Source organism: Scyliorhinus canicula, chromosome 10 (assembly GCF_902713615.1).
Source record: "Scyliorhinus canicula chromosome 10, sScyCan1.1, whole genome shotgun sequence".
NCBI classification, from domain to species: domain Eukaryota; kingdom Metazoa; phylum Chordata; class Chondrichthyes; order Carcharhiniformes; family Scyliorhinidae; genus Scyliorhinus; species Scyliorhinus canicula.
This window is the reverse complement of record NC_052155.1, coordinates 191,819,465-191,834,919: the sequence shown is the minus strand read 5'-3', so window position 1 is coordinate 191,834,919 and position 15,455 is coordinate 191,819,465. Positions and strand designations below refer to the sequence as shown.

The 15,455-nt window shown below is 44.5% G+C and overlaps 1 protein-coding gene across 8 annotated transcripts in view; it reads left to right on the top strand.

Annotated features, from left to right (window-relative positions):
* Window positions 1-15,455, top strand: part of avl9 (AVL9 homolog (S. cerevisiase)) — a 183,166-nt gene that overhangs the window by 24,936 nt on the left and 142,775 nt on the right. For 5 of the 8 annotated variants that reach the window (XR_005462168.1, XM_038810418.1, XM_038810423.1 and 2 more), the window contains exons 3-4: window positions 4,538-4,623; window positions 7,415-7,486. Coding sequence is in view for 7 of the 8 variants with exons in the window: in XM_038810418.1 (XP_038666346.1) it covers window positions 4,538-4,623; window positions 7,415-7,486 (158 nt within the window). In the remaining variant the exon portion in view is untranslated. The remainder of the gene's footprint in view (window positions 1-4,537; window positions 4,624-7,414; window positions 7,487-15,455) is intronic. The other 3 variants (XM_038810424.1, XM_038810421.1, XM_038810422.1) reach the window with 1 other exon arrangement.

Below are 15,455 nucleotides of genomic sequence, written 5' to 3'. Positions count from 1 at the left end.
TTCATAGTCAAGAACTTTTGCACCATTTGCCCAATGCACTCGTACCCATTTGTGTAGCATCCATTTTGTTGACCAACCCATAATTTCATGATACTGCTGAAACTCTACAACACTATTAGACTCGGAAAACCAACCCAATTGTTGGCAATAGATTTTACAGAATTGTGGGATGAAACTTTGAAGACAAAAGGAGATTGTATACTTTTTTTCCCCCCTGAAATCGAGTCACACATCTTTAGTGATCTGCATACATCTCTACGAGAAGTGCATGTCCTGAAGAGCTGACACCAGCTGTCTTTTTTTCATATCTTTGCAAGTCACGCCCTTTATCGTGTGGGAAGGTATATGAGGGAGGTGGTATGAAATCTTTTCCATTTTCTTTCTAGTGTTGCTACTGTACTAGGATTTCAATGAATTGCAATGATGCATGGGAAATGTTCATAGTCACTTAAATATTGAAAACATCGTGCATATGCTAAGTACAAAACTTGGATTATGATAGAGAGAAAAGTATGCACCATTAAGGTACAGAATTGTGGTTCCATGCCTGGTGATGGGACATTTTGAGGTGGCAATCCATTGTACAACGGTATCTAAGGGAGTTATCAGAATAACATTGAAGTGCATAGAAGAAAGTAATGGGGAGCTGATCTGGAACAGACTGTAGATAAAAGTAACTTTATAAACAAAAATATGCTTGTAAAAAGAAAAATTCATAGGGATGCTAATTGACACTAATTGAATATAAGAGCATAAGAACTAGGAGCAGGAGTCGGCCATCTGGTCCTTCGAGCCTGCTCCGCCATTCAATGAGATCATGGCTGATCTTTTGTGGACTCAGCTCCACTTTCCCGCCCAAACACCATAACCCTTTATTCTTCAAAAAACTACCTTTATCTTAAAAACATTTAATGAAGGAGCCTCTACTGCTTCACTGGGCAAGGAATTCCATAGATTCACAACCCTTTGGGTGAAGAAGTTCCTCCTAAACTCAGTCCTAAATCTACTTCCCCTTATTTTGAGGCTATGCCCCCTGGTTCTGCTTTTACCCACCAGTGGAAACAACCTCCCGCATCTATCCTATCGATTCCCTTCATTATTTTATATGTTTCTATAAGATCCCCCCCACCCCTAACGCATCCTTCTGAATTCGAACAAGTACAGACCCAGTCTACTCAACCTCTCCTAATCGAACCCCCTCAACCTAGTGAATCTCTTCTGCACACCCTCCAGCGCCTGTACGTCCTTTCTCCAGGTAAGGAGATCAAAACTGAACACAATACTCCAGGTGTGGCCTTACTAACACCTTATACAATTGCAGCATAACCTCCATAGTCTTAAACTCCATCCCTCTAGCAATGAAGGACAAAACTCCATTTGTCGCCTTAATCACCTGTTTCACCTGTAAACCAACTTTTTGCAACTCATGCACGAGGACACCCAGGTCCCTCTGCCCAGCAGCATGTTTCATAGAATTTTTCATAGAATTTACAGTGCAGAAGAAGGCCATTCAGCCCGTCTGGTCTGCACCGGCTCTTGGAAAGAGCACCCTACCCAAGCCCACAACCCCACCCTATCCCCGTAACCTAGTAACCCCACCCAACACTAAGGACAATTTTAGACACTAAGGGCAATTTAGCATGGCCAAGCCACCTAACCTGCACATCTTTGGACTGTGGGAGGAAACCGGGGCACCCGGAGGAAACCCATGCACACACGGGGAGAACGTGCAGACTCCGCACAAACAGTGACCCAAGCCGGGAATCGAACCTGGGACCCTGGAGCTGTGAAGCAATTGTGATAACCCACTGTGCCACCATGGTGCCTAAATTTTTGATCATTTAAATAATAATCCCTTTTGCTCTTATTTCTACCAAAATGGATAATCTCACATTTGTCAACATTGTATTCCATCTGCCAGACTCTAGCCCATTCACCTAAACTATCCAAATTCCTCTGCAGACTTCCAGTATCCTCTGCACTTTTTGCTTTACCACTCATCTTAGTGTCATCTGTAAGCTTGGACACATTGCACTTGGTCCCCAACTCCAAATCATCTATGTAAATGATGAACAATTGTGGGCCCAACACTGATCCCTGAGGGACACCACTAGCCACTGATTGCCATCCAGTGAAACGCCCATTAATCCCCACTCTTTTCTTTCTATTAATTAACCAATCCTCTATCCATGCTACTACGTTATCCTTAAAGCCATACATCTTTATCTTATGCAGCAACCTTTTATGTGGCCCCTTGTCAAAAGCTCTCTGGAAATCCAGATATACCACATCCATTGGCTCCCCATTGTCTACCGTAATGTCCTCAAAAAATTCCACTAAATTAGTTAGGCACGACCTGCCCTTTATGAACCCATGCTGTGTCTGTCCAATGGGACAATTTCCATCCAAATGCTTCGCTATTTCTTCCTTGATAGATGCTTTTTGCCTCCCTCTTTTTAAAAAAGTGGTGTCACGTTTGATAATTTCCAATCTCCCAGGACCACCCCAGAGTCTAGTGAATTTTGGTAAGTTATCACAAGTGCATTTGCAATTTCCCTAGCCATCTCTTTTAGTACCCTGAGATGCATTCCATCAGGGCCATGAGACTTGTCTACCTTTAGCCCCATTGGCTTGCCCATCACCACCTCCTTATGATGACAATCGTCTCAAGGTCCTCACCTGTCACAGCTTCCTTTCCATCAGTCACTGGCATGTTATTTGTGTCTTCCACTGTGAAGACAGACCCAAAAAACCTGTTCAGTTCCTCAGCCATTTCCTCATCTCCCATTATTAAATCTCCCTTCTCATCCTCTAAAGGACCAATATTAACCATAGCCACTCTATTTTGTTTTGTATATTTGTAGAAACTTTTACTATCTGTTTTTATATTCTGAGCAAGTTTACTCTCATAATCTATCTTACTCTTCTTTATAACTTTTTTTAGAATCTTTCTGTTGCCCCCTAAAGATTTCCCAATCCTCTAGTCTCCTACTAATCTTTGCCACTTTGTATGCTTTTTCCTTCAATTTGATACCCACGGTCGATTTTCCCTTTATCTACTGTCCTTTTTTGTTGGTATAAACTTTTGCTGAGCACTGTGAAAAACCGCTTGGACATTTGTCAACTGTTTCACCATAAAGTCTTTGCTCCCAGTCTACCTTGGCCAGCTCTTCTTCCATCCCATTGTAATCTCCTTTGTTTAAGCACAAAATACTAGTGTTTGATTTTACCTTCTCACCCTCCATCTGTATTTCAAATTCCACCATATTGTGATCACTCCTTCGAAGAGGATCCCTAACTATGAGATCATTAATCAATCCTGTCTCATTACACAGGACCTGATCAAGGATCGCTTGTTCCCTCGTAGATTCCATTCCATACTGTTCTAGGAAACTATCGTGGATACATTCTATAAACTCCTCCTCAAGACTGCCTTGACCAACCTGGTTAAATCAATCGACATGTAGATTAAAATACCCCATGATAACTGCTGTACCATTTCTACATGCATCAGGTATTTCTTTGTTTATTGCCCGTCCCACCGTAATGTTACTATTTGGTGGCCTATTGACTATTTTGCCTTACTATTCCTGATTGCCACCCAAATGGATTCAACCTTATCCTCCTTAGCACCGATGTCATCCCTCACTACTGGCCAGATGTTACCCTTAAATAACAGAGCTACATCACCTCCCTTACTATCCACTCTGTCCTTTCGAATAGTTTGATACCCTTGAATATTTAACTCAGTCGTGACCATCCTTTAACCATGTTTCAGTAATGGCTACTAAATCATAATCATTCTCGATGATTTGTGCCATCAACTCATTTACATTATTCCGAATATTACCAGCATTCAGGTAAAGTACCCCTATGTTGGCTTTTATACCTCCGTTTTGAATCTTAACACCTCGATCAGTAACCTCTCCTAAGTTGTATTTCCTTTTAACATTTCTCCTAATTTTCCTTATCGTTGAACCCACATGGTCATGTAATAACCTGTTGCTTCCCTTTCCATTCATGTTTTCACTTCCTATTTTATTCCTTTTAGTATTACTGGGCCTATTCACTGAGCTCTCCTCAGTCACTGTACCCTGTACCCTTTTTGATTTTCGACTATGGCTTCTCGCCTTACACTTTCCACCTTACTGCCTTTTCTTTCTGTTCCCGCTTTGCTTCCCTCCGACTTCCTGTATTGGTTCCCATCCCCCTGCCGCATTAGTTTAAACCCTCCCCCAAAATCAGTTTAGGCATGATAAACAAAATGATTTCCTGTTGTGCCATATGCTTCGATGTTTGATCATGTTTGGGTATGGAGTTCATAAATATTATGGTAACTGTAAATAAAAATAATATCCTATCACGCTGTTGTCACCTAAATTGTGCCTTCAATGTTTTGACTTATTGTTTCAATTTTAGGTCAAAGCACTAGTTTACCTATCATTTTATTATCTTATGATGTTACTGAAGAATATTTTCAGTTCAATCTGAAATTAATCTTTTTTCCATGATTTCATTTTTTGATTTTCTCCCTTAGATACCGTTTATTTTCATTTACCCCCAAGAAGTGGGAATCAAAAGACGGTTTATGGGGTTTCCTGCTATCGACAAATTGAAGCTAAGGTTAGTTTTTGTCAGTTAAAATATAGATTTTAATTATTGACTTTCACAACTGAAAAAGTGAAACACTACGGATTGGTAGAAAAGACGAAAACTGTTATTGAAACTTATTCCAGATAAGGTCAATGGAGACTTATGAAGATATCCTTCAACTAATCGCAAGGACAATGAGGATATGTGATAATGTCCTGAACTCATTGTGTTTGAAGGTTAATTAGTTACCTAACCATTTTGATTAATTGCTTTGATTTATTGTCACGTGTACTGAAGTACAGTGAAAAATATTGTTCTGTGGACAGTCCAGACAGATTGTTCCATACATGAAAAAACATAGGATATACATAAATGCACAATGTAAATAAATAGACACAGGTATTGGGTGAAGTACACGGAGTGTAGTACTACTCAGTAGAGAAGATGTGTGAAGAGATCAGTTTAGTCCATAAGAAGTTTGTTTAAGAGTCTGGTAACAGCCGGGAAGAACTGTTTTTGAACTTGTTAATGCGTGTCCTCAGACTTTTGTATCTCCTGCCCAATGGAACAGGTTGGAAGTGAGAATAACCCAAGTGGGAGGGTTCTTTGTTTATGCTGCCTGCTTTCCCAAGGCAGCGGGAGGTGTAGGCAGAGTCAATGGATGGGAGGGAGGTTTGTGTGATGGACTGGGCTGTGTTCACGACTCTCTGTAGTTTCTTACGGTCTTGGGCCAAGCAGTTGCCATACCAGGCTGTGATGCAGCCAGATAGGATGCTTTCTATGATGCATCTGTAAAAGTTGTTAAGAGCCAATGTGGACATGCCGAATTTCCTTAGTTTCCTGAGGAAGTATAGGCGCTGTTGTGCTTTCTTGGTCGTAGTGTAGACGTTGGTGGAAAGGGACAGATTGTTGGTGATGTGCACACCTAGGAATTTGAAGTTGTCAACCATCTCCACCTTGGCACCATTGATGCAGACAAAGATGTGTACAATACTTCGCTTCCTGAAGTCAATGATCAGCTCCTTAATTTTGCTGACATTGAGGGAGAGATTGTTGTTGTTACACCACTCCACTCAATTCTCTCTCCCCCCTGTACTCTGACTCATCGTTGTTTGAGACCCGACCCACTACGATGGTGTCATCAGCATACTTGTAGATGGAGTTGGAGCCAAACTTTGCCACACAGTCGGGTGTTTACAGGGATTATAGTAGGGGACTAAGTACGCAGCCTTGCAGGGCCCCGGTATTGAGGACCATCGTGGAGGAGGCATTGTTTATCCTTACTGATAGTGGTCTATGTCGAGGATCCAGTTGCAGAGGGAGGAACCAAGTCCAAGGTTTTGGAGATTTGATATGAGTTTGGCTGGCATTATAGTGTTGAAGGCGGAGCTGGAGTCAGCGAATGGGTGTCTGATGTAGGAGTCCTTGTTGTCGAGATGCTCCAGGGATGTGTAGGGCCAGGGAGATGGTGTCTGCTGTGGACTGGTTGTGGCGGAATGCGAATTGCAGTGGATCAAGGCATTCTGGGAGTATGTAATTAATTTGTCTCATGACCAACCTCTCGAAGCACTTCATGATAGATGTCAAGGCCACCAGATGGTAGTCCTTGAGTCACGCTGCCTGGTACATTTTTGGCACTGGTATGATGGTGGTCTTGAAGCAGGTGGCAACTTCGGAACGGAGTAGGAGAGAGTTTGAAGATGTCTGCGAACAAACTTGACAGTTGGCCCACGCATAAAATGAGAGTTCTGGAACTTCTGCCTGTACCTGCAAGGAATCTTTTTAATGCCTGAAAGTTGCTTTGCTGAGGTACATGTGATGTAAACGTCCTGTCCAAATGCGTTGATTGTGGCTGTTATTCTGCCATTTAATGTTGATAACTAAAAGGGCTAAAAGGTGGCATCTTTTAAAGTTGATTCAGGCCAAACTATAGGAGTGGCTGTATTCTCTAAACAGGAAAGTAGATACAGGTCATGCCGCATGTGTCTGACTGGACAACCACCAGACAAAGTTACCCAAAGTTACCCGGTGTTGGGTCAATTGCTCCACGTTTCTGCTTCATTTGGGCCGCACGGTAGCATGGTGGTTAGCATAAATGCTTCACAGCTCCAGGGTCCCAGGTTCGATTCCCGGCTGGGTCACTGTCTGTGTGGAGTCTGCACGTCCTCCCCCTGTGTGCGTGGGTTTCCTCCGGGTGCTCCGGTTTCCTCCCACAGTCCAAAGATGTGCGGGTTAGGTGGATTGGCCATGCTAAATTGCCCGTAGTGTCCTAACAAAAGTAAGGTTAAGGGGGGGTTGTTGGGTTACGGGTATAGGGTGGATACGTGGGTTTGAGTAGGGTGATCATGGCTCGGCACAACATTGAGGGCTGAAGGGCCTGTTCTGTGCTGTACTGTTCTATGTTCTAATTTTGTAGTCTGACTGACTGGTCCACTTTGAATTTGGACCAAATCAGCAATGGAACTCGTGTTTTTACTTCAGCCTTAATTTTGTCCGTGTGGGTGTGTGTCGACCCCCCCCCCCCCCCCCCCCCCGCTTGTTCAGTTACCCCACTTGCTTGCTTGGTCGCTCCCCCTCCTCCCCCGCTCGCTTACTCGGTCAAGCCCTCCCTCCCCTCTACTTTCTCTTGCTCGGTCAAGCCCCCCCCCCCCCCCCCACTTGCTTGCTCGGTGCCCCCCCCCCCCCCCCCCCCCCCGGGCCCGTCACACCCTCTGCCACTGTCGGGCTAATTTTTTGTTCAATGGAATCGCCACAAAGCTGTGCCATTGAGTGTATGTTTTCATAAAGTCTCTAATTTTAACAAACTTGTTCTTAACTTCAGGCCCTAAAGGTTAGGCAGGCCGATGTCACTCGAGAAACTGTTCAGAAGAGTGTGTGTGTGCTCAGTAGGCTGGTAAGTGGAATGACCTTTCCCAAATATATTTCAGCAGCCTTATTTTACATAAATATTAATTTATGTCAAATGCTGCAAAGTACGATTACATAACTAGTTGTTAGGCCTACAGGGATGATGTTCTCAGCTGATGGTGTGGATGTGAATAATAAGTTGCCTATTCCATATCTTCCCTTGCACCAATCCACATCAAATCAATACCTTGCTATAGAGTTGTGATTGGAAATCTTCTACTTTGGCAAAATATAGATGCAAACATGTATTTCCTGCCCAATGTTTTAAGCCGATATGCAGTAGTTTCAACTTTGACAGTGATAATGGAGAGATATGTCAGCCTTGGAAATTTGTGGGCCATGTTTGGAAATGATTGAGGGTGGGGTTACAAATGAGCCTATACTTTTGAATAAGAGTAGTTGAATTTTGAGGAAACGTTAAAATTGTAAAGAACAATACAGCACAGGAACAGGCCCTTCGGCCCTTCAAGCCTGTACCGGTCACGATACCAACCCTTGACCAAAACCCTCAGCACTTCCTAGTACCATATCCCTCTATACCCATCCTATCCATGTATTTGTCAAGATGCCTTTTGAACGCCGTTATTGTATCTGCTTCCACAACCTCCCCTGGCAACACGTTCCAGGCACTCTCCACCCTCTCTGTAAACAAAAAAAAAAACTGCCTATCGTATCTGTTCCAAACTTTGCCCCCCGGACCTTGAACCTATGCTCTCTGATGACTGACCCCTCCACCCTGGGAAAGTGTGCCTGCCCATCCACTCTATCCATGCACCTCATAATCTTGTAGACCTCTATTAGGTCACACCTCAACCTCCATCGTTCTAATGAAAACAGTCCGAGACTATTCCGCCTCTCCGCATAGCTAACACCTTCCAGACCAGGCAATATCCTGGTAAACCTCCTCTGCACCCTCTCCAAATCCACCACATCCTCTGGTAGTGTGCCAACCAGAATTGTGTGCAATATTCCAAATGTGGCCTGAATTAAAGGGAACACTACTTTTTCCTCAAAGTTCTAACTGTAAGGTAACAAATTCTACTAATTTTACAAACAAGGACCATATTTAAACCCGTAGCTGAATGTTGTTGGATTAAATAAAGTAGGAACAGGTTAATAAAGACATTAAAAACAACACTAAAGAGTTTATTTCTAATGGGAGAGAATTGAAAAGCAATGAAAGTAACCAAGCTTGTATATAATCTTGCCTGAGCCAAGCTTTAATACTGAGGACAGCTTTGGTCTGCATACTATAAAAAGTACATAGAGGAGAAGCTGCTAAAATGATTTAAACAAATGGTACTAAAATGGAGAGGCTATATCTATCAGGAAAGATTGAATAGGCCGGGGTATTTTTCTCTGATAAAGACCCAGTAGAAGTCTTTAAGCTTGCAAAAGGGTAGACATAGACTTGTGGGTGGGTAGACCATAATTACAGGACATTAAATGATGGTCAATAATACATTTATTCAAGAAAAGGCTGGAATGTGGAACTGAGCTACCACAGGAGTGGTGAGGGAGATGATTTAGATGTTTTTAAGAGGAATTTAGATGAACACATTATGGACAAATAGTTAAAAGGGTATGGTAACGGGATAAATTAAAGAGTGGGGGCATGCTCAGATAGAATGTAAACTCCAACATGGATCTGTTCGATCGAATGGTTTGTTACTGTGCCATACATAGGAACAAATGAACATCTGAATTAGGTGTAGGAGTTGGTCATTCTGCCCTTTGGGCCTGCTCTGCAATTCAGTAGATCATGGCTGAACTGATTGTAGCCTCAACTCCACATTACCAGCTACCCTCGATAAACCTTTGATTTAGTTGACTTCCGGTGGGGGTCATGGAGTAAACGGTCGCACATTCAGCAGCTCTCGCCCTTGGTGTTTTTTTTAATGGTGTTTAAGCCGTACTTTTGGGAAAATTTCTCAACATAAGTTGATTGAAGGGAGAGGGAAAGGAGGTGACCCTCAATTTATGGAATTGTGTCCAAATAAGAGTTGAAAAGGAGAAACCAAAAGATGAGTGAAAGCAAGAATCAGAGGTCATCAAGCTCAATGGTAACGAGACAAAGCGTGTCCATGCCAGCTCACTGGTCGATGGAGCAATGGGTCAAGTACCTGGATGAGAAGTTCACCCGGCATTGCAAGGAGTGCGCAGAAGATGTAACCCAGATGATAGCCTCGATTAAGGAGGTGATTGACCGGGTGGAGGAGAAAATGACGACTTAGGGACAGGAGATTCTAAAGATGCAGGAGCTGGCGACTGAACGAGAGGAGGAGTCCACTGCAATGGCTGTTGAAATTAGCAAACTACAAGACAGCCAGAAATGACTGCTAGATAAAGTAGAAGACTTGGAGAACCGGTCTCGCAGGCAAACTATCCGAATCGTCGGGCTGCCAGAGGGGAAGGAGGGATCAGATGCGGGAGTGTATGTGGGGAAGATGTTGCAGGAGATGGTCCGGGTCAATGTGTTTGACAAGCCACAGGGTGCTCGTATGTACGCCCCAGGGTCGTGAGCCCCCGAGGGCCATGGTGGTGAGGCTATATTGATTCCTCGACAAGGAGCATGTCATGAAGTGGGCCAGGCAGACGAAACGGTACATGTGGGAAGAATCAGAGAATCCGGGTGTACCAAGACTGGGGACCAGAACTCACAAAAGAGGAGAGCAAGTTTCAACAAAGTTAAGGCGGTCCTGTTTGAGAAAGACATTAAATTCGGACTGTTATACCCGGCGCGTCTTTGGGTGACATACGAGAACCGGGAACTGCACTTCAATTCTCCGGAAGAGGTGGTTACTTTCATGAAAGACAATAATCTGGCTAAAGGACTTTTAAATTCTATCTGTGGTGGGCTGAGTTTGGGGGATGGGATGGAGTGGCGGGGAGCAGAGTAACATTGTTCTGTGTTTTGCTTTGTCTTGTTTAAAATTTCAGTCTTTTAATTCTGAGAGTTAAGTTGCGATGTTCAGGTGTTTTATTTTTAAAACAATTTTTTTTTTCTCTCTTCTTTTCTCGTGTAATTTGATTTTGATTTATTGCTTTATGTACTGGATCACAGAGGAAAGAACTTTAAAGTTGCCACAGGGTGTGTTATTCTCTGAGAAAGTTGGTTGATTCTTGCATGCATAATTTTGCTTAAACTGCTTGAACCTTCTATTGTGTTTGATTCTCTTTGAAGGTGATGTGACTGATGAGAATCGGACAAAGGGGGAGGGGTAGAATCTGGCAATCTGGTGCAATGACTTTTAAACAAACTGGTGGTCTGAGTTTGGGGGAAGGGACGGGGTCGCAGGGAGTTGAGAAAAATGGTTGTATTTTGCTTTGTCTTGTTTAAAATTTTGATCTTTTAATTCTGAGTTAAGTTGTGATGTTCGGGAAGAAAAAGTTTTTGGTGTTTTATTTTTTTTTTCTTTCCTCGTGTAATTTCATTTGGATTTATTGCTTTATGTACTGGATTACAGAGTGAAGAACTTTTAAGATGCAATGGGGTGTTTTAGTTTCTGCAAGAAAGATAGTAGATTCTGGCATGCATAATTTTGCTCAAGCTGCTTGAAGTTTCTTCTATTATGTTTGAAGGTGATGGGACTGATAAGAATTGGTTAAGGGGGAGGGGTTTGCCTCATTGCCTGCGCATTGTGGGATGGTTTGTTAGCTTTTTGGGATTGTTACTGTGTTGAGTGCTTGTGTTATTGCTAGGTGTAATAGAATATGGCAGTCGGCAGGCTTTTTGATGCCAGAGGGTGGGAGATGCTGAGCTAGCTGGTTCACGGGAGCAAAGTGGGGGGAGAACTGAGGACAGACGAAGTGGGGGGGGGGGGGTTACTGCAGATGGGTAAGGGACAGTTAGGAGACTGGCGATGGAGATCAGATGGCGGTCGCTGTCGAGGGGCGGATCAAGTGAAGCGTGGAACACTGGCTAGGAGCTGGCCTAGGAAAGATCATGGTTGACCGACAGGGGAGGGGGCACAAGCGCCCCCGACCAGACTGGTTACATGGAATGTTCGTGGACTGAACGGGTCAGTTAAGAGAGCTCGTGTGTTCGCACACCTGAGACAGTTAAAAGCGGACGTGGCTATGTTACAGGAGACGTACTTGAAGCTGGGAGACCAAATTAGATTAAAGAAGGAATGGGTCGGGCAAGTGTTTCATTCAGGACTGGACTTTAAAACAAAGGGCTTGGTTATCCTGATTAATAAAAGGGTGACATTCGAGGTGGGGAGGATAGAGGTAGACCCGGGAGGCAGATTTTCTAGGTTAGTGGGAAGCTAGAGGGAATGGCAGTGGTGCTGGTGAATATATGTGCCCCAAACTGGGATGATGTCGCGTTTATCAGGAAGGCGCTGGGGAAGATCCCAGACCTTGACTCGTGCCGGCTGACCATGGGGGTGGTGACTTTAAAACGGTCCTGGACCTGAGGTTGGACCGGTCGAGTGCTAGGTCGGGGAAGCTATCAACAATGGCAAAGGAACTGCGGGGTTTTATGGAGCGCATGGGAGGGATGGATCCGTGGAGATTTGAGAGACCAAGGAGCAGGGAATATTCATTCTACTCCCATGTACATAAGGCGTACTGTTGCTCGTTTTACTGGAGTGTGATTAACACGCCTTCGTTTAAAGGCCGTGTGCTTAACACTACTATGGCTCTGTATGTGTAATTATGCTCGGAGTCGCCAGGTGTCGTATTGAGACACCGTCACAAGTATACCAAGGTCAGGTTCAAAGTAATAAATCCATACACCGATTAGTAAGTCCAAACGATTGGTGTTTATTATAACAAATATAATAAATACTCATGCATACGCTAAAGAGACTAACTTACTTCTAATACTAAACAACTAAATACTTATCATGACAGGAACAGGCAAGGTCAGGGAGCAAGGCCTTCGTCCCGTTCTTGGTCTGTAACTTCTGATTGGCAAAGTTGTCAAGAGCTAGCAAGGTCTGGATCACGTAGCGATCGTTGTGTTGGCACTTACAGTTCGATGGCTGATGCTCAACGGCTGGTGATGAAACTGGAGACAGGATGCGATGCAACAGGTCTGGGCCGGAGTCTGGAAGCAACAGACCGAGTCATGTGCTTGACCTTTTTATAGGTCCCAGGAGGTTCAGGCCCCCTTGGGGTGGTTCCCTCATCTATTGGGTCTTTCCCAATCGATATCTTTCAAACTCCCCAATCCTAGGGTCGTTTCTCGATGTTTGGGGTGGTCCCTACGGCTCTTTGTTTTGGTTGCTTTGGCGCCACTCTGTCTGGGCGTCTATGGAAAAGTATCCCTCGATACTTAACTGTTTCTATTGTCCCTGGGCCGGGATCATCTCATTAATATGCAGATCTGTTTCCCATTTGCACCTTTGGCTGAAACTCTGCAACTCTTTGGAAACTGGTTTCTGTACGTGCAAAATGCAAAACAGTCTTTTGCAAGCTGTGTCTCCTCACTATGACTGTTTTTCTCTGTGTTCCTTGCGGTTCTCCATTTTGTAGCCCAGTGTCCATCTTAGATGGCTACATTACTCCAGGATAGATTTCTTCGTGCTAGATAAAACACTGTTAGCAGGGGTTGAGGACACTGAGTACTCAGCAATTGTGGTCTCAGATCATGCACCACACAGGATAGACCTATGGGCAGATACGGGAATGTCCCAGCGCCCACAGTGGAGACTAGATACAGGGCTGTTAGCGGATGAGGAGATCTGTGCGCAAGTGAGAGAGGCCATTCGGGGGGGACATAAAGATCAATGACACGGGTGAGACTGCAGCTGGGGTAGTCTGAGAGGCACTGAAAGCAGTCATTCGAGGGGAATGTATTTCGATTCGAGCCCACAAGGATAAAACTGAGAGGTCGGAGCTGGACAGGTTGGTAGGAGAAATTTTACAGGTGGACAGGAGATACTCGGAGTCTCCAAATGAGGAGCTCCTGAAGGAGCATCAGAGACTTCAAATGGAGTTTGGGCTCCTTTCCACAGGAAAGGTGGAGGGTCAGCTGAGGAGGGTAAAAGGGGCAATATATGAACATGGGGAGAAAGCTAGCAGGCTGCTGGCACATCAGCTGAGAAAACAGGAGGCGGCTAGAAAAATAGGGAAAATAAAGGATTTGAGGGGGAAGACGGTGACGGACCTGGGGGCAGTGAATGAAGTATAGAAGTATAGAGAAATACAGCACAGAACAGGCCCTTCGGCCCACGATGTTGCGCCGAACTTTTGTCCTAGGTTAATCATAGAATTTTGGACAATTTTTCATGGCCAATCCACCCAACCTGCACATCTTTGGACTGTGGGAGGAAACCGGAGTACCCGGAGGAAACCCACGCAGTCATGGGGAGGATGTGCAGACTCCACACAGACAGTGACCCAAGTCGAAATCGAACTTGGGACCCTGGAGCTGTGAAGCAATTGTGCTATCCACAATGCTACCGTGCTGCCCTTAAGAAGTTAACCTACACTCCCTTATTCTACCCTAATCCAAGTACCTATCCAATAGCCGCTTGAAGGTCCATAAATTTCCCGACTCAACTACTACCACAGGCAGTGCATTCCATGCCCCCACTACTCTCTGGGTAAAGAACCTACCTCTGACATCCCCTCTATATCTTCCACCATTTATCTTAAATTTATGTCCCCTTGTAATGGTGTGTTCCACCCGGGGAAAAAGTCTCTGACTGTCTACTCTATCTATTCCCCTGATCATCTTATAAACCTCTATCAAGTCGCCCCTCATCCTTCTCCGTTCTAATGAGAAAAGGCCTAGCACCCTCAACCTTTCCTCGTATGACCTACTCTCCATTCCAGGCAACATCCTGGTAAATCTCCTTTGCACCTTTTCCAAAGCTTCCACATCCTTCCTAAAATGAGGTGACCAGAACTGCACACAGTACTCCAAATGCGGCCTGACCAAGGTTTTGTACAGCTGCATCATCACCTCACGGCTCTTAAATTCAATCCCTCTGCTAATGAACGCTAGCACACCATAGGCCTTCTTCACAGCTCTATCCACTTGAGTGGCAACTTTCAAAGAACTATGAACATAGACCCCAAGATCTCTCTGCTCCTCCACATTGCCAAGAACCCTACCATTAACCCTGTATTCCGCATTCAGATTTGTCCTTCCAAAATGGACAACCTCACACTTGTCAGGGTTAAACTCCATCTGCCACTTCTCAGCCCAGCTCTGCATTCTATCTATGTCTCTTTGAAGCCGACAACAGCCCTCCTCACTATCCACAACTCTACCAATCTTCGTATCATCTGCAAATTTACTGACCCACCCTTCAACCCCCTCATCCAAGTCATTAATGAAAATCACAAACAGCAGAGGACCCAGAACTGATCCCTGCGGTACGCCACTGATAACTGGGCTCCAGGCTGAATATTTGCCATCCACCACAACTCTCTGTCTTCTATCGGTTAGCCAGTTTGTTATCCAACTGGCCAAATTTCCCACTATCCCATGCCTCCTTACTTTCTGCATAAGCCTACCATGGGGAACCTTATCAAATGCCTTACTAAAATCCATGTACACTACATCCACTGCTTTACCTTCATCCACATGCTTGGTCACCTCCTCAAAGAATTCAATAAGACTTGTAAGGCAACACCTACCCCTCACAAATCCGTGCTGACTATCCCTAATCAAGCAATGCCTTTCCAGATGCTCAGAAATCCTATCCCTCAGTACCCTTTCCATTACTTTGCCTACCACCGAAGTAAGACTAACTGGCCTGTAATTCCCAGGGTTATCCCTATTCCCTTTTTTGAACAGGGGCACGACATTCGCCACTCTCCAATCCTCTGGTACCACCCCTGTTGACAGCGAGGACGAAAAGATCATTGCCAACGGCTCTGCAATTTCATTTCTTGCTTCCCATAGAATCCTTGGATATATCCCGTCAGGCCCGGGGGACTTGTCTATCCTCAAGTTTTTCAAAACGCGCAACACATCTTCCTTCCTGACAAGT